General features: G+C 35.2%; 1 protein-coding gene across 2 annotated transcripts; it reads right to left on the bottom strand.

Moving 5' to 3' along the window:
- Window positions 1–209: 209 nt before the first annotated feature.
- LOC115996657 (helicase-like transcription factor CHR28) lies at window positions 210–13,354 on the bottom strand. Of its 2 annotated transcripts, XM_031236007.1 has the most exons (14): window positions 13,173–13,354; window positions 12,516–12,629; window positions 12,260–12,422; window positions 12,015–12,179; window positions 11,728–11,937; window positions 11,546–11,649; window positions 10,721–10,792; window positions 10,563–10,640; window positions 9,582–10,482; window positions 7,483–7,613; window positions 4,212–4,430; window positions 3,062–3,601; window positions 2,252–2,461; window positions 210–578 (listed from the first exon to the last, which is right to left on the bottom strand). In XM_031236007.1, the coding sequence occupies exons 3-14, from the start codon at window positions 12,399–12,401 to the stop codon at window positions 474–476; spliced, it is 2,877 nt and encodes a 958-aa protein (XP_031091867.1). In that variant the 5' UTR covers window positions 12,402–12,422; window positions 12,516–12,629; window positions 13,173–13,354; the 3' UTR covers window positions 210–473. The 2 variants fall into 2 exon arrangements, with proteins under 2 accessions (XP_031091867.1, XP_031091868.1); XM_031236008.1 differs by lacking the exon at window positions 12,516–12,629.
- Window positions 13,355–20,283: the final 6,929 nt, after the last annotated feature.

The following is a 20,283-nucleotide window of genomic DNA, read 5'->3' as shown; positions in this document are numbered from 1 at the left end:
GGTTATGATTTGTTACATTTCAGTCAATTTCCCTTAGTTGTTGTGTCCTACCATGGATACCCTGGGTTATCCCAAAAAAAATAAATAAAAAGGTAACCACAAATTGACAGCAACAATATGCAATTACTGACAGAAATGCATGAATTCTATCATGCCCCAACTTCCTGCACAAACAACCAACATCTAATCCACATCACATGCACCAAAGATCAATGAACCGGCAGATTTTATCATACATAACAGCATCGCTAATGCTCAAAATAATACACATTTCTTACATATATACAAGCAAAAGCTGGCTGCTTTACATTTCTGCATTTGTAAGGGGGCAAAATTTATGGTACCAGCAGAAATGCAACAATGCCCATCAAGCCGTAAGGCTAGCTCGGATCATTAACCCTTAGACATCTACTCCTACTAACCAATGTTTGTTTTTTTCCCCTCAAAGACTAAATAAAACAATCAACTTTTTCTTAAAGTCTAAAAAGGTACCTTAGATCTTCTACAGTGAGGCGACTTGCAGTGCCTCCTGCATGATCTTCACCAAAAGCAGATGCAACCATGGTTCTCTTGTCTTCCTGAAACACAACTACCACAAGTTAAGGGTAAAAAGTAAAAACATATTAAAAAAAAACTTAAATTTTGATATTTTGTGTGCACGAGAGATGGAGTTATGTGGTTTTTACTAGAGATAAAAACCATCTGTTTTTGTGTACAAGAGAGGCCCGACACTAGGCATTAAAAAGCAACTCTTTCATCTTTTCATTATTCAGCGTCATCACAAAATATTTTTTTGTTCTCCTCACCCTATTCAACTAATAACCTACACCCATAGCCACCACTGGAACACCGCCATAGCTGTCACAAAAAACTATCTCCCTAGTCACCACCATTTTTAGTTCAATTCGAAGCAATAAACAAATTATCTTTATCAACTATCATTTTAGATGAACCAACAATGTTTCATAGAGATTGAGTCATTGAGAAATAACCTTCCTTAATTTTCAGGAAATTAGGGAGTATCAAAAGAGATCATTCATTTTGTGGTTTTAAGTGAAACATCTATGAGGGAAGGGTTTTGAACTAACTAAGTTTTGGGAATAAGTTCTTATAAACTTGAAGTGCAATGACAAGTTTATCAAAATTGTCAATCCATTTCACATACCTTCCAAACAATGAACTGGAATAAAGTGAAAGGTGAATAGAAACTCCATTTAGATAGCAATTTCCAGTTTTTTAAACCAAGGGAAAATGGAGAACTTTCATTCTAGTGCATACCCTTGATTCCATTCTAACCTTGCACTCTAAGTGACTTCAGTGTATCATAAGTTATCATAGAATCATCCTCTAATTCCATTTTATTATAACCCAAGAGCTAGAGTGCACTGGGACTAGACTTCCTTCCACACTTCTAGTGTTCTGCTACTTCCTAGCATGTCATAAACATTGTTGTTAAGCCGGACTTTCAAGGTGAGGTGTGTGTGTGTGTGTGTGTGTGTATCAATTCATATTCTCAAATCTCAACAATAGTACTAAATTATGCAATAATTTAGCATTTCCACCATGAGTCTTTAGATTTAGCCTTCCTTTTAGGATCCGTTGATGGATCGTAATTGGGGTTATTTTCATTCTCAGCCATAACCTGTCATAAAACAAAGTAAACAACCACTAAGGCAAGGCTAGGAGGGGGGAGGAGTCAGCATCTCAGGCTCTCAGCTACATATTAATAGGGGCTTTTTTGTAAGGCGAGGCGAGCTCATCAGGCGACCGGTCTCCACCGACTGGACACCTAGGTGATGCCTTAACAACAATGGTCATAAACCGTAAACGCCCTATTTTCTTATTAAACCATTCAGATACACTATTTCTTTTTTTAAAATGCTAAGCACATCATTTTCTCACATGCAAGCACAGAACAGTAGTTGCAGGAGTGATTAAGTTGGTTTACTTAAACTCATTGTGGTATCATTGTATATGCAAGCGAAATTATCATAGAGCTATAGAAGCACATACCAACAAGAAGACTTCTTTGGAAAGAACAAAAATTTTATCATATATTATCGCGCGCACACACATATGCATAAACTGCCACCCACCAACCCAAACACCAAATTTCTTGCTTTTGCAAAACATTGTTTTAGAAGTTCTGGTATTATATATAAAGAAGAGCAACTGATCAAACTGAAACCAGAGGATCAAGAAATACAAAAGATGGCCAAAAAATTATGTAGAGTTTAGTTGAAAAGTTAACCTGGAGAGCTAAAATCCTATCTTCAACAGTGTCTTGAATTGTTAATCTGGACACAGTTACAGGACGAGTCTGTCCTATTCTGTGAGCCCGATCTATAGCCTGATCTTCTGTAGTTGGATTCCACCAGAGATCCAGAAGGATAACATGACAAGCTGCCACCATATTTAGACCAAGGTTTCCAGCTTTCAGAGACATTAACATAACAGTTACCTGTAAAAGGACAATAATTTAAGGCATACTCTGAAAATATTTAACATGGAACAAAATTGAAACCTAGTACACAACAGTTAAAGAGGAAAGAAATTTTACTCATATGCTGACATTGGATCATACATGAAAGCACATTCCAAATACATGCAAATCATAGCCTTGCATTCTATGCATGTAATACTTGTGGAAACAGACATAGGGATTTTAAAATTCTCATGGTTGTCACAATAAGCCTCCAGCAGAAGATAATTTTTGAGAAAAGGTGGAAACATCCACATATTATACTATATGCAAGGATACCCTCCCATCTAAAGTAGAGCATTTGCAATCAAAATAATCTGTCAACTATGCTAAAAAAAAAAAAAGAAAAAAAAAAAGTCATTTAACATACTTAACCAAGCATTAAAGAAATCTCTTTTTTGTTTTCAGCTAGGAACATATTAGCTCTGAAGTATAGGACAAGAAAAATTCATAATATGTGAAAGGGGGCAACAAAGAACTAAGAAAATTCTACATATTTTAATACTACTTTGCTAGCTCACATCTAAGAGAAACTAAAAGCTTTGGTTGAACTGAAACCATATAATATAAAACTCCAACCTTGGGATTGGTGTTGAATTCTTTAACCGCCCTGTCTCTTGCACCAAGAGTCATTGTGCCATCAAGCCTTTCATATGGTATGCCAGACTGGTTTAGTGACCTCTCAACTAGGTCCAACATGCCCGTCCACTGGGAGAAAACAATAGCTTTAATTGGACCTTCTGTGTGTGGAATTGAGTTTTTGTTTTCAATAGATGAGGTTTCCCCATTTGATTGGACCAAGATATCAGAATCTGAGCTTGAATCTTCTGATTTACAAAATGAATTAAGAATTTCAAGACAAGCCCTGATTTTGGAAGAACAATACTTTTTCCCCATTATAGATTTATCATCATATACAGACAAATTCAGAGGATCATTATCCGGATTATCTGAAGTGCATCTTTTAAGGACAGCCTCTGAAAATACAATATCGGGATGAAGTTGTTTTTTGCATCCATGGGCAGGACAAGTATTATCTTCCCCAGACAAATACTCGGATACACATTGATAGCAGAAGACATGTCTGCACAAAGTGACAACAGCATATTCGGGTGGATCCTGTTGAGGAGCATGCATATAAATATTAAAAGATTAATTAAGAATCTCTAGCAGAAAATAATGCAGAGGAAAAAAAACCTGCAGCATTGACCCATGAAAATATAGCAAAAAGGCACAATTCCGCTCGGAACTTCCCTTGTTTCAAAGGTTACAGCTAAATTCCCCAAGATTTGATTTTGCATATCATTTTAGTTCAAACTTCAAATTTAATCAATTTATTCCCCTGAGATGATTACAGTTCCTATTACTATTTCATTACTCATTGTGTATAAATTTCACAGTTCTGTTCGAAAAATGCCTACTTTGCTAATTATAAATGGTACAAGCATTCTTTGATACAGTTTCCTATCAATTCTGTGCGAAAATTGTTTTCCAGTAGTCTAAAATGACTCAAAAAATATGAGTTTGAGATTGTTTTCCAACAGTCTTTTGTATCTAAAGAGTCATTTTAAAGGCTTCCAACAACTCAGCTATTACAAACTCAATATTATTTGACCTAAGATTTGGATGATCTTTACAGCCACATGGGTTCTCAGGGAGGCATCTTAGATCCATTAATGTTTCCATTACCAACTAAACAAAGGGAGTAGAATGATTAGGAGAAACTTACACGGCAAACTTGACAGAGGGGTGAAGTCTCCAAAAGTTTCAACAAACTCTTGAGAGTTTCCTTGGGAAGTTTCTTCACCTCCTCCGTTGAAGTTCTTTTGACAGAGTCAGAACTTTGTCCTTTAACAAGTTGTGGGTGATCACAAGCCTGCCGTAGACGTAAAAGCATCAACAAAATATTTGCATAATTTTGTCTCACAGTTCCAGCTGCAGCATATGCCTATGAGAAGATAGTATATGAAAGTTAGAGGAATTCATTTAAAAATAAAAATAAAAATAAAAATAAAAATAAACTGACATAGTATGGAGAAAAGTCAGGGTTTATCTGAAGCACAAATACATTGCGGACAAAAACAGAAAGAACTTAACCCCCCCCCCCCCCCCCCCCCCAACCAATGCAGAGCCTTATCTGAAACATAAAGCTAAACTGAAGAATCGTATATCATCATAATACAATACTTGAACAAATTAGAATGCCAAAATGGGATCAAACATTTATTGACCCAGAAATTTTAATAGAGAAGGCCCAAACACAGGTGACTGAGTGAAACTTTCTTCCTAGGGATACTTTATATGATTAACTCACTCCTACTCAACCCCTATTGGTTTCTCATCGTTATGTCTTAGCATTTCTTCCAAGTCCAAATAATTTGGTTTATGGTCTCTGGTGGTGGCCCATGTTAGTCCCAACTTGCGACCTAGATTAAAATATAGCTTCCATATTTTCATCATCTGATTAAAAGATATGCCAAGAAATTCCCATATTTTTCATGTCTTCTCACTTCTTTGCTAGTCTATATCCTATTATCCTCCATTCAAATCAACAACCCCTAATGGTGAGATCAGCATCTCTTGACAAGGAAGTACTCAAAAAGTTTGAAGTATAATCCCTATTTTTGTGTATGAAAAATATTCATCATAATAGCTTTTTTACCATTATTTTATGGAACAGAAACTTGTTGAGAGTGAAATCACAACAAAGTGACGAGACATGAATTGCTGTGAAGCACAAACTGACAAAGTGACATTTTTTCACAAAAAACAACAGGACCACAAAATCAATTTTTAACACTTGATTATATATATTATATATATGATTTGCAATGACATGTAAATGGTCGGTAATGCAACCCCTATGCGAAAAGCAAAAAAGCATTGTGGATAAGCTTAATATAAAAAAGCTTATGGCTTTTGAAAAACTACTTTCGAGTTTATTTCTAGAAGCTATAAGATCTAAAAATCACAGACAAGAATTCCTTGTCCCAAGGACCCAAAGTTCTCCATTTCAATTAACCATTGGATTTACTTTCAAGGTATGTCCAGTTCATTTGTTGTCAAGCTCATGCATTTGTTCCAGGATTTTAAACATTTCTCTACTGCAAAACCCAACCACAGAAGAAATCACTCCATTATTTTCCACCTAGCTGGCCGCCATCATTCTAGTAAGGTAACCTTTATTCCTCAAATAAGAAACCCTCCCAAAATGCAACTCCNTTCCCCCCAACCAATGCAGAGCCTTATCTGAAACATAAAGCTAAACTGAAGAATCGTATATCATCATAATACAATACTTGAACAAATTAGAATGCCAAAATGGGATCAAACATTTATTGACCCAGAAATTTTAATAGAGAAGGCCCAAACACAGGTGACTGAGTGAAACTTTCTTCCTAGGGATACTTTATATGATTAACTCACTCCTACTCAACCCCTATTGGTTTCTCATCGTTATGTCTTAGCATTTCTTCCAAGTCCAAATAATTTGGTTTATGGTCTCTGGTGGTGGCCCATGTTAGTCCCAACTTGCGACCTAGATTAAAATATAGCTTCCATATTTTCATCATCTGATTAAAAGATATGCCAAGAAATTCCCATATTTTTCATGTCTTCTCACTTCTTTGCTAGTCTATATCCTATTATCCTCCATTCAAATCAACAACCCCTAATGGTGAGATCAGCATCTCTTGACAAGGAAGTACTCAAAAAGTTTGAAGTATAATCCCTATTTTTGTGTATGAAAAATATTCATCATAATAGCTTTTTTACCATTATTTTATGGAACAGAAACTTGTTGAGAGTGAAATCACAACAAAGTGACGAGACATGAATTGCTGTGAAGCACAAACTGACAAAGTGACATTTTTTCACAAAAAACAACAGGACCACAAAATCAATTTTTAACACTTGATTATATATATTATATATATGATTTGCAATGACATGTAAATGGTCGGTAATGCAACCCCTATGCGAAAAGCAAAAAAGCATTGTGGATAAGCTTAATATAAAAAAGCTTATGGCTTTTGAAAAACTACTTTCGAGTTTATTTCTAGAAGCTATAAGATCTAAAAATCACAGACAAGAATTCCTTGTCCCAAGGACCCAAAGTTCTCCATTTCAATTAACCATTGGATTTACTTTCAAGGTATGTCCAGTTCATTTGTTGTCAAGCTCATGCATTTGTTCCAGGATTTTAAACATTTCTCTACTGCAAAACCCAACCACAGAAGAAATCACTCCATTATTTTCCACCTAGCTGGCCGCCATCATTCTAGTAAGGTAACCTTTATTCCTCAAATAAGAAACCCTCCCAAAATGCAACTCCAGTCAATGACTTAAAGATCACATCCCAACCCCAATCTATCCAATGCACCCTGCCCAGAATACCCCACCTCCATTTCACAAACCTGAAACCCCATCCATCCTTAAAATGACATTTTAGGAGCATGAATGAGTATCTTCCCATTTTAGAACATATCCTTTTCCTACAACCTATACTGATTCTAGAATTCCTTCATCTTTTTTTTTTTGGTAACATCACGGGGTCTTTCTCTGTCCGTGTAACGGTCCAGGTCCACCCACGCTCGCTCCGGGAGGCACGGGAGCTGGCCCAGGGGGAATCGTCACTTGTGGGAATCGAACCCGGGTTCTCCCGGAATTCTTCCCCACAAAGAGAGCTCACTTGCCACTTGAGCTACCCCATTGGGTTAGAATTCCTTCATCTATGTTGAAAAAGATCTTTCTCTACAGATTGCTCACCATTATTTAATACTCCGTATGATGATACATCAAAGTTATTGTGCAGGTTCAAGCTTTATTGGCATTTCTAGTGAAGCTTTGAACAATTAAGATCTCTAACACTGGTTCAAGATTTGGAATAACATAGCCCTATCCTTCATATCAATTAAAAACAACGGGAAGACAATAGTAAAATTTAATAATTTAGCACAACATTCACATTTTAATACATGGACAGGAAAATAGAAAGGCACCTTAAATTGTGAGCGCGATGCAGCTTCTAGCCTGTTATAGAAATCACGCTCTTCAGCAGAGAAAGCCACCTTTTTCAAATGTATAGTTTTTGGTGGTAAGTTAATAATTGGCTGGCCCTCAATCAATGTACCTAGAATAAAACACTGAAGATTATTAACATCTAACATCTAATATTTCAGCATTACAAGAATAGTATAAACATCTACACTTCCTAGCAAACTTAACTGTTAAAAGTGCAGGAGATTGGTAGAAAGAATAAAAGGAAAAAGTCAAATAAAGTATTATTATAATAATTATTATTAGTAGTATTTTTTTGTTGCAAAATAGACTACATTTCTTCATTAACCCTCTCCACCAAACACGAAAGTTCTAAGGTCAGATTGGCCCTCAACTGAGGAAGAAAAAAGTTTGGTAATGATTACATAAGACCTACATTCTTCTAGGTAACACAATCTCTGAGACTTCAAAAATTAGTGCAAAGCATTTAGGTAATGCATTAACATTCTTTGGTGTCAATTCAATGCTCAGTTGTAATTTTGAACCTACCAAATCTGTTATCAATATTGCTCAGGAAGCTCAGCATAAACATTGAAAGCATACTAATCAAATTTAGGTGAGAATCAAATAAATTTGAGGTACGTATCATGCAGAGAGTAAGCCTGAAAATCCACCAAGTACATCGCTATGCAGAGATAGAGCTTGAAAATTCACCAGGCTAATTGACTGTCAAGAGGCCTGCCTAACTATTTTTTTTCCCCACTATTATTTTTGGAAATGGATACATTTCCCCTTTCTTATTGAATAAGGAATCTACAGCAGGGGATAAGAGTATATGAGAGATCATTCAGTCATCCTTAAAATGATGATAAAAGATGAATCTGTCAATGACAATCAGTAAACAATCGGACCAGGCATCCATGTTAAGAAACGAAATGTTTAAACCAATGACCAAAGTTAAAAGATGTAGAACAACTCTACCCTAACAAATTAATTGGTTGGAAACTTGGAATCCCCACACTTGTGCCATTCCAAGTGACAGAAAAGCATGTATACTATTAGTCTACCACAGAAGTTGGAAACTCCTAAGAACCAAGATACATTTGGAGCACAAAACCACATGTTACTAATGGAAACATACTTTTAAGTGCTTGGAAAATATAGTTTTGTATTTTAAAAGAACTAGTTTTATATTAGAAAAAGAAAACTTCACAAAAGAACTGGCTTTATGATAGAAAAAAGAAAACTCCACTTTCCAGTAATAATCTTTAACAAAGGAAGTTGGAAAACACGATCTTTGCCAAAGTTTCCTCAGTAAACTTGCAACATTTCTCCCTTTATTCTTAAAAATGGAAAACACACGTGAACCATCAGTCCACCACCCATACTACCATCACCACCATCCATAGCCACCAGCTACCACCATCACTGCCAGCAACCAACCACCATAGCCACCACCACCACCCACAGCTATTACAGTAACAACCATACTTCCACCCACCACCACAATACCACAATCGCCACCCACAATACTGTTACCATAACTGCCCACCACCTACTTCCACCCCTAATTGTTATTGCCTGCAACAGCCCAGTACCACCATTATCACCAACTATTCAACATCATTCTTACCCCCACCACTGCCACCCATCTCTGATCCAAACACAATTACCACTTGCATTTGTAATTTCATATTAAGAAAGTAATAAAATTGTGTTTTGATGTTTTCAAAGTTCAGTAATAATTACTCCCTCCATTCCAAAAGTATGTCCTCTTTAACTGGACATACGAATTTAGGAAAGTAAATTTAATGTATTGACTTAGTGATATATAATATATTTTCATTTTTCCCATAATAAATGCACTGTAAATTTTTCTAATAATAAATGTAGTAGGTTTTTAAAGGGTGTTTTGAGTAATAAAGTAATAAATATTGTATTTCCATGTTGGAACATCCCAATATAAAGAGAACAATTTTTTTGGGAACAAAGGAAGTACAAGTTTACAACTAATGAACAAAATTACTTTTGCCATCCCTCCAAAGTAGAAAAACCAAAATACTAAACACTAAAGGTATTAGATTGACAGAAGTATAATCACCTTTTGTTCGGCGCAACATAATGGCCCTCAAGATTGCTTGAAGCTTCTTGTAACCTTGTATCGAGTTCATAGCTATTGGGTACTTGACACCACTACAAAATGTTTTGTAGTCAGCATAAGGATCATATCTTAGAAATCTGAAGTAACTGAATAGCTCGTCAATGGAATTTTGTATAGGTGTTCCCGACAAGCACCACCTTCTTTTCGCTCTAAGACTGCAACAGGCTCTAGCCACTTGTGTTCTATGATTTTTTATAGTTTGAGCCTCATCCAAAATAACCCTAAACCAACTCACTCTAGCAAGTGTACCACAACCAGGATCAAAATCATCTGTATCAATTCCATTCCTACCCTTTTTCCCCTTCTTTTTAACATATGTGTTTTTCTGCTTTTTGTAATTAGAAAATTGAGAAGAAAGTCCATATCTTTCACCATTCTTTTGCTCATCATCATCATCTTCAACCACCGGTTGTTTTGGAACTTCATTTGTCACGATAGCATATGTTGTTATAACAACATCATATTTTGCCAATTCAACAGGATCCCTAGGCCTATTGCCTCCATGATAGATCAGCACATTAAGTTTTGCTTCATTTGTAACTTTCTCATCCAGCTCCCGAGCCCATTGTCGAAGAACACTGGCTGGACAAACAACCAATGTGCCTGCAGCTGGCCTCTTTCTACGAAATCCCTTCATAGTACTTGCTTCTGGAATCACCTGAAAGTCATCAGGTTCAGCACTCTGTTTTGGTTCCTGAGAAGTAGTACCAGTATTTTCATCATCGTCATCCAAATTCAAGGCTTGAGCTTTCATAACTCCCACATTTTTAGATTTAGCTTTCTCCTGTGAAGACCTCTGTGTCTGTATAATTGCAATCATTGACACAGTCTTCCCAAGGCCCTGTTACATAATGTATAAGCTACATAAGAAAGATCACAAGTTACGAAAATTAAGGATAATGGCTTTACTGAATAAGTAACCTGATCGTCAGCAAGAATTCCACCCAGACAATGTACACTAGAAGTCTCCTTTTGAAGCATCCATGCCAAGGCTATCCTCTGAAGGTTGAGATTATTGCGACTAAGAACCACATATACCAAAAGAAAACAAAAGCACTTAAATTAAGCAGAATACAGACCTGGTGCCTTAACAGAGAAACTGATAGAAGACCATCAGGTAATGTGGCTTCTACCTTGGGCTGATTTAAATCCTGCAAGGAAGTGACAGATATATTCATACCAAAATGTAACCACCTGCATCTTAAGACCGATAGTTTAAGAGATCCCAATCAAATATTACAAAGAAACACGTCAAAAAGCCATGAGCTTCTGATAGAACATTCATTTATAAGTTATATCTTTCCAATTGTAAGGAATACAATTGGAATACAAGCCATGAGCTTCTGATAGAACATTCATTTATAAGTTATATCTTTCCAATTGTAAGGAATACAAGCATTTTGAAATTCAGAGTCATTACACTGGGATGACTAAAAGTTTTAAACTTACAGCATAAATACCTTATGACTGGAAGCCAATCAAAATAGGAAACAACACAAAGAAAAAGTTTTAACAAAAACTTGACAAAGATAAATGAGGTTACTAGCCTTAATGAAGTGGACCATGAAATTATATCTTGTATTCACAAAGAACCTAAAGAAATATAATATTGAAGATTGTATGTCTACATGACAGTACTTACAACAATTTCAGATGCTTATGCAAAACCAATGCCAAACCCCCAAATCAGGCAATCAAATAAAGGAATGTAAGTAGATTAATTTGTTTCTAGCAGGATGCTTGACATAAGAAAAACTGTGTTGCTAGAAAATGAAGTCCTGTCACACTAAAACTTAATAAAAAATTAAATAATGAACTGAAAGCAGCTTACCATGCCCCTTGTAAATCAGAAAGATATATACAAGATAGAAAAAAACATTAAAATTGAAGGCAGCAAAGAACACCTGTAAAGCAGCTTGATAAATCAGCCTCTCATCAGTTCCTGCTGCTCTCTCATCACCCATCCCAGGATGATGTAGAGGATCATTCACACCAGTATACAAAGCACCTGAAGCAGATTTTCTATGCATCAAAGATGGAGGTAATATTCTGTTTCCCTTGTTATCATTGACAACTAATTCATTACCAATGCCCCTGCTGGAATGGTCTTTCATATGGATAGCACCTGCATCTTTTGGAGTTGACCAAGCAGATTGATAAGATTTTTCTTGGGTTTGACGAATCTGACTGCTGCCAACATTCTCTACTAAACTGGGTCTTGAAAAAGGACCAGAAGAATAAAAAGAACCAGGAAGCATCCTCTTCAAAGTTTGTTGGGATGAATTCTTGTCATGATCTGTGTCAAACATGTGAAATTTTAAATCACCAACCAATATTGTCTAAAATATTAATGACAATGCAGAACCATATTACCATTTCTATCATCAGCGGAAGCCCTAGAACTTGAAGCTCCAAATCTATCACCATAAGATGGATGCACTGAAGAGCTTGCATTCACCCCATTAAAATTAACAGAACTTCCATTAGCAATGGCTGTTCTTTTAGGAGAAAGATTCTTTGCAGAGGGACGACTGTGACCTGAGATTTAGTCAAATTTTGTTATATTCAAACCTGAAAATTAGGTTAGAGCAAAAATAAAATAAAATAAAATCTTTAACCTGACGCCCATGCTGGAAGAGTCCTAAAATCAGAAGAGGCAGAGTCCCCTGTAGGTGACTCGTCTTTGTATTCATCTATTGCTCGTAACTCTGAATCTTCACTAGAATCGTCAGAACTGATAACAACATCTATAGGAGCCATTCAACAAACTTAAGAGACAACCTATGATTGAACACAAAGATGTCAACGTCTAAGTAAGAGAACAAACAAGGGTCTAACCTACAAATCCTACAATATAATAAGAAAATTTCTTACCAGAAGTGGTATTTGTAAAATCCAATCTGTAAAAAGGTACACCTACACTCTCAAGATATGCAGAAGCTATTCATGTCACCTAGCGTCTAAAACAAATGCATACAGCCCATTTTCCTAGTAAAAGAAGCAAACAAATTTTAAACTTTACAAATCCAACAAAAGCAACCTCAAAGAATGAATTCATCACAAAGAAAAAGAACAAATCAAAATATAATGCCCAACAGCCATGTAAACAAACTACATGAAAGAAAAAGATTTCATAAATGCAAATTTATACAAGATAAACTAATAAAACTCAAATTCATGAACTTGAACTAGTAACCACACTCAAAAGCTTTGATTACGAAGCAATAACTATGTATACTAAACGGAAAAATCAACAAACCATCCCTCAATCTGACCATGCAAAAAGAAATGGAATCGCCATTCAGTTCAGGAAATAAAAATTATTAAAACGAACATCAAAAAATTGCAAAAAGAAAAATTAAAGACTAAGTCATAAAAAATCCAACTTGCACACAATGGGGTCAGTATCGAACAAAATACACTTCAGGGAATAGATTTCAGGACAATAAACTCAATTAGTCTAACTAAAACACAGTTCAGGGACTACCCGTTATGCGAAAGTAAAAATAATTAAATTTAAAAAAAAAATACCTAATATCAGACTCTGGCATTACTTCATCCGTGCTTAGCTGAAAGTTGGGAAATCGGATTTCTTCTTCTTTTGTACGCTGAAAATTTGAAAAGCCCTAATTCGTGAAGCGAAACTGCCGCAATTGAAGTACGACAGCAGTTCAGTTCGGCACAGAGAGAGAGTATTTCATGTACTTCTCATAGTTTTGACGTTTGTTCCCAAGTTTCTTTTTATTTATGACGTCGCCCCCAGGATTTCAAAAATCGATAAAAGTAATGCTTTTTAGATTGAGCCCTCTATCTTTACTATATTTATAGTTTTGCCCATACGTTTTTCCATTTTGTCTCCAACGTGGGAGAAGCAAGCCAAAAATAAGGATGGCAATGGATCGGGGTGGGTGGTGGAGTATTACATCCATCACTCGATTCACTTTATATTTTTTTCATCCACTCCTATCCTCACCCCCAACTCGTATCGGTGGACTTTTTCAAGACCCACCATCACCTCATCGAGTGCAGGTGCCCACTACGGGTACACACCACTTATCATATTGTTATTTTTCTTTTAAAAAAATTAAATTACTCACACATAATAAAATAATAAAATTCATTATTTATACTAAAACATAAAATAATAGAAATATTTAAATATAATAACTAAATTATTGATTTTTAAAAATAAACTAAGAAGTTTATATATAAAAATAGTACTCCGTAAATAATTACGCGAAGTTATAGAAACTTTTATAAATAACTATATACTAGTACTTAGCCAAGCACCTTGTGCTCATATGACATGTAGTGATACTCCCATATATGAGGTCATGAGATACTACAATGTAATAGGATTAGTTATATTTATATACTAGTACTTATGTTACTATTATATATGTAATTCAGACTCTGTGAGTCTGGGTTCTAGATCTCTTAAGCAACTTCCAATTTATGAGACTAATTGATAGACTCATTGAAGGTTACCTAACGACATCTAGAACTAGTGCAGAGATTAGTTCTATTGAGAATACGAAGTATTTAAATCACAATTATAAATGCAGTAAAGACTCAAGCAGTTGATAACCCAGTTCGGAACCTCAGTTCCTACATCTGGGGGCATCACTCTGGTTGCCCAACTCTCCATTGATCAACAATATGGAATGTATCACCGATTACAGTTGTTTATCACATGGTTTCTCTAGAAATTCATCACAGCTCCATTTTAGAGTTTAACCTTGAAGAGTTGACAAGAACTTGATCTCCCGATCTTCTTGAATTGAGGCTCCCCTTCAACAGTTGCACGAACGATTTTCCAGAGTGAATACTTGCCCAATAATTCTCATAGAGACGATGTATCTTGTGTCAAAGGTAAGCTTTGCCAAGATCTCTCTTAAGCTCTTGCAAAGATTTTCTTTGCTGATTTTTCTTTGTAAATTTCTTCAACAACCTGTGAATAAGAGTTGGCTCTTATTTATGCTCTTCAATATCTTGAAAGCGGTTGTAACTCTAGTAACCAACTCTAAACATCTTCTAAGTTCTATTGTAGATGCTTGTTCAGTAAGTTGTCTTCAAGTCTTCAAAGTGTTCTAGACTTCTGAACTACTTCCTATACTACAATCTAAGGATATAAGATAGACTAACTAGGTTTGAACTATCTGCTAAACTAGTAACATATTGTCATGAAACTTAGTACAACTTAGGGAGTTCTAAAAACACTTGTTTTAACACTTTTATTAACAATATATATAGGGGCGCGCTCTCATGCGAATTGTCGCCTAGGAAGGAACTGAGACCAAATCAGCGTCGTTCATCTCCTAAAATCAACGACTCTATAATAGCATTCAAAATCAACGACGCGATGGCAAAAATGTAATTTGCCTTCAAAATTAAAACTTATTACACATGCGAATGACATTATGGGCATTATACTAAGTTCTAAAAGGCAAAAACCATCTGTAGTCCAACCAAAGCACTACCCCGCAACGACAACGACGAAGGCAAATCTCTCCACTAAACCGCAATATTGTGATGCAAACAATTGATTTTCTTTTGATTTCACTACCAAAAATGGATAAGGAACAAAGCTCAGATGTTAATGCTAACAAAACCCCAACTAAAAGTGGTAAAAAATTTATATTTCTTGCTTCTTTCGCATTTTACATATAAATATTTATTATAATACTACAATGTGCAAGCATTTTTAGAGAAATTAACAACATAATAATCTATCCAAAACCCTAAATAACATATAAACCATATGATCATTTTGCATGCTAACAAATAATACTGGAAATGTGCATGCAAAATTTATGGAAAAATATGGTGTGCAAGTAGTTTAGGTTATCTGTGCAAGTAATCTTCTGTAGTTGTGCACTTAGAATTGCCTTTGTCGAAGTGTCAGTTAATTTTTACTCTGCAACAACTTTAGTATATTGTTGCATTTAGTTGACAATATAAGTGCACCTGATATGACCACCCTACCTTTGCAATTACATAGTTTTATATGTTAATGTAGCACACCTAAACTTCACTGTGAAAGTAATTGTGTTATAAATGAGTTCTATTGACATAACATGAGCATGTAAAATTTATGGAAAATGTGGTGTGCAAGTAGTTTAGGTGATATGTGCAAGTAATCTTCTTTAAAGGTGCACTTAGAATTTCCTGCCTCAAAGTGTCATCTAATGTATACTCTGCAACAACTATAGTCTACTGTTGCATTTAGTTAACAATATAAGTGCACCTGATATGACCACCTCTATCTATGCAAGTACATAGTCTTATATGTTAATGTAGAACATATAAACTTCATTGTGAGAGTAATTGTATTATAAATTAGTTAATATTGACACAATATGTGCATGCAAAATTTATGTGGTGTGCAAAAATGTGGTGTGCAAGTAGTTTAATATATATGTGCAAGTAATCTTCTGTAATTGTGCACCTAGACTTGATTGCATCAAATTGTTCGTTAATGTTTACTCTGCAACAACTATAGTCCATTGTTGCATTTAGTTTACAATATAAGTGCACCTGATATGATCACCCTAACTATACAATATACTTATACTGTAATATAGAGCATATAAATGTAACTAATTTGGCAAACATACTATATAAATAACTCTTACAGGGGCAAAGAGGTACTCTGAAGGAACGAGAAAGTTTAAACGACAGGCAAAAAAATCAAAACAACATCCAAAGAAAGTAGTAGTTGAGAACTCACCTGAAGATGACTTTGAAGAGAGTGAACAACCAACAGGTAGATCTGAACCATATGTGAATAGTGAATACATTGAATGTAGTGAAGAATCCCAGCCAGATGAGGACAGAAACACTAACACAACAGAGAATACATATTCTGATGCTATTTACCCGTCTTTATCAACAAGGGCAACACCATACCAGCTGACACAGAATTTAAAGAAATTAAATGATGCACAATCTAATAGTTTGAAAGATATGGGTTTTGATCACATACGAGAGCAACAGATTTCGAGGATCCTTGGCAAGCTGGCATGGTGGCTTCTTAACAAGTTTCACCCACGAAGTTGTTCTCCACGCGTGCAAGATGAAAAGGTGTTAGGAATATTTGTAATAAGATTTTGATGAGCCAAGAAATGTATTTTAGTTTGAAAAATTAGAAACCCAAAATTTTCGTAAGCTAATGTACCTAAAGAGTCAAAAGTCAACTTGGAAGAATTCTTGGAGAAGGAAGGAACTTGGTTCGAATCCGATGGAGGTTAAATTTAATTGGAGCACAAGGAGTAACAAACGGTTGAAGCAGTAGAGATGGTAGAAGACTTGTAAAGATGGTTAAGGGTCTCTAGTTTAAATCCCCTAAGCCACGAAATTTTAGGAAATCAGAACTTCTCAGAATATTACTACTTATATATTATTTAGAGGTATAGTAAACAAAAGATTGAGCGGAGCATTGGAGTTGAACTTGGCAAATAATCTAAGTGGTGCTACGTTCGAATCCCAAGAGAATTTATTTTGAGAAAAATTAATTCAGATGAAAATGCACATTGAAGACTGCAAAAATGCACATGGAAGATGCGAAAATTCATGAAGGAATATTACAAGGAAATAATACAAACACTAAGGACAAAATTCCAAACAGATGAAGAATATCTGGAGATTGAACACTACACTACAAAATGGAATATGTCTACAAACACTATGGAATAAATATATCAACTCAACTCAAAGTAATCTGACTACATTGTGGAATATATCAACTCTATATCAACTCAACTCTCCAACGGAATTAAGGCCAGAAGAGAAGAGGAGCAATTTCAGGAGGAATATAAGGAAAAGAAGAAGGAGCAAGGCCAGAAGAGAAGAGGAGCAATTTCAGGAGGAATATAAGGAAAAGAAGAAGGAGCAATTTCAGGAGGGAAAGGAGGATCAGGAGGAATATTAGGAAGCGGAAGAAATACGGAGACTGCAATAAGCACATCAACAATAAAGAATTAATCTTTTCCAACGGATTAATTCTTTCATCAGCTATAAATACGAGACACTTGAGCAAGAAGAAAAACGGAGATATACAAGTGAAAGGCAAGAAAAGCAGTGTGATACATCTGAGAATAGCAAAGCAAGAAAAATCCGAAAAACCAAAAATCCATATTTTTAGTTCCTGAGAGTTGGAGAAAAATATTTTCTTTTACTACCTTGTATCAAAATTTCTACTGAGTGTAGATAGAGGGTTGAGTAACAAGAGGAGCTTGTGAAAACCCTAGGGAGTGTAGCTTTGTGCGAGACACTCGTTGGTGTAGGAGTATAACTTTGTGCGAGATACTCAAATCTCTACTGGGTGTAGATAGAAGTGCTGGGTTGGCACTTGGTGTTCACTATTGTATCTGGGTGATTGAAGATAGTGAAAGGAGTAGAGTGGACGTAGGCTAGGTTTGGCCGAACCACTTAAAAAATCTCTCTCTCATTTACTTACTGCCCATATATGTTTTGCTCTGTACACATAATATCTGCTTGCACGTACACACATTGATTTGCAAGATTCATATTTGTGAAACCCATTTAATATTCCTAATCTCTACAACTTGCTTATTTGGTTTTGCTAATTTCCTGCATTCATAATATTTTCAAGACCCAGGCACTATTCATCACTATTCACTCTTATCTGGGTTTACCAATTTCTGTTATCTCCTACGTCCGCATGCAAGCCAAATTTATTGTATATCATATTTGAGCTATTCAAAGTATTTCTATCGTATTGCATGTGATATATCTCCTCTCTATCACTGAGTTTTAATTATAGCACTTTACGTACATTATTCCGCTGTGCATTTCAAGTTGAATTTATTCACTTGAAATTATTTTAGTTAAAGTGTTATTAATTTTTAATTTGCTAGAAAAGTCTATTCACCCCCCCTCTAGACTTTTCACCACTCATTCGGGACCAACAAAAGGAACTACACATTACAGAGAAAGATGTTTCCCTAACACTAGGGTTCCCTCATGGAAATATCAGAATTGAAAAAGAACTAAAGGAAATGAAAACACTATATTACTTGAGGGATTGGAAACAACAATTGGGCAGGCAAATTCCCAATATAACACCAACTCAACTATGTAAAGCAATTGTGGAATGCAGGGATGGAGGACAGTGGTTCAAACGTCATCTTACCATACTCATAACAACAATGTTTGTAGAGAGCAACCCTAATGGCTATGTAAACACATATGTGATCAAGAACTTTGAGGATGTCACAAAGATAGGTGATCTCAATTGGTGTGAATATGTACTTAAAACACTTGTCAGCAGCAAGGTTGCGTGGACAAAGAATACAACTCAAAAAATCATTGGACCAATAATATTCTTAGCAATAAGTTTCTTTAACAATGATAAAAAATTTTTATAAGGATTACTATACCAAAACTAAAATTTATTTTATACATTTTGCATGTATTTTATGTTGATAGGGTAGTGCTTTACACCATGTTAGTACCTAGGCAATTGCCAGCATTCAAAGGATGAAGTACACATCTACTGAACCAGAGGGAAAATAATGAGATAAATTTGGTGGCTTTGGCTATGGCTACATCGATGAACCACAAGAACCCCTGAAAGCCATTGAAGACAAGAAATCAGAAGAAAATGAAGAAGGGTTGCAGGTAAAGAATAATAATCTTATGTTATGCAATTAGATTATGTTACATGTGCATGCAGCTATTTCTAATAGTGCATATAGAATTTAGTCTCCATACATTACTACTTTAAAAAGATTACTTAGTTAAATAAATACATCCTTGTAAATAGAAAAAGCACTTGTGTGCACAAATGGTACATACCACATCAATATAATGTTAGACTGTGATTAATGAGTGATGTGCAACTAATTTATATTATATGTGCATGTATTACTAAGAAATTATGCACTTAGATTATTTTTATATGTGACTGATTGTTTTATTAATACATACTTCTATTAACTATAATTTACATTTGTACTGCAAAAAAAAAAAAAGTAAAGAAAAGAGGAAGAACTATATGCAAGATTTGCAGAAAAGATAAAACTTTTAGCAGCAACAATGCTTGAAGTAATGACAATGGCATAGGAGGCACCACATGATACACTAGAGGATGATATTTTTAAACATATGGTAGAATTTGCACAAAAATTGTTGGGAATACCTAACCCAGAGATTGAATTAACTCAACAAAATGAGGAGTTTTGGAACAACTCGGAATTCATTTCAGCTTTTGATGAAATTGATAATACAATTGCTAGGAGAGAGTAGTACAGAAGTAAGGTAGCAAAAGGATCAAGCTTCAACTTAGGGCTGACTCTAGATGAGTTTGACAATGAAATCTATTAATAAAAATGTCAAAACAATATTCTAAGACTCCCAAGTTGTACTAAGTTTCATGTCAATATTACTTAGAGTTCAGAGGATAGTTCAATTACAATCAGTCTTAGATAAAGTCTGTAATAGGACGGTAAGTAATTCAAAAGTCCTGAAAACATTGAAGACTATGAAGATGACACTCTGAACAAACATCTGAACCAGTACATACAAGATGTTTAGAGTCGGTTATTGAAGTTACAACCGCTTCAAGATTCTAAAGGAGTTTAAATAAGAGCCAACTCTTATTCTGAAGTGGTTGAGCGAA

The sequence above is a fragment of the Ipomoea triloba genome, chromosome 11 (genome assembly GCF_003576645.1).
Source record: "Ipomoea triloba cultivar NCNSP0323 chromosome 11, ASM357664v1".
Lineage (NCBI taxonomy): Eukaryota > Viridiplantae > Streptophyta > Magnoliopsida > Solanales > Convolvulaceae > Ipomoea > Ipomoea triloba.
The sequence above is the reverse complement of the archived record's forward strand: the minus strand, read 5'-3'. Positions and strand labels throughout refer to the sequence as shown.

What these genes read in the sequence shown, in the direction of transcription:
- LOC115996657 (XM_031236007.1), bottom strand. Translation starts at nt 12,401, where the DNA reads ATGGCTCCTATAGATGTTGTTATCAGTTCTGACGATTCTAGTGAAGAT. An exon ending in CCATTCCAGCAGGGGCATTG is followed by an intron (nt 11,650 to 11,727) that starts GTAATGAATTAG and finishes AATCTGCTTCAG; the next exon opens with GTGCTTTGTATACTGGTGTG. An exon ending in CATCGCGCTCACAATTTAAG is followed by an intron (nt 4,431 to 7,482) that starts GTGCCTTTCTAT and finishes ATCTTCTCATAG; the next exon opens with GCATATGCTGCAGCTGGAAC.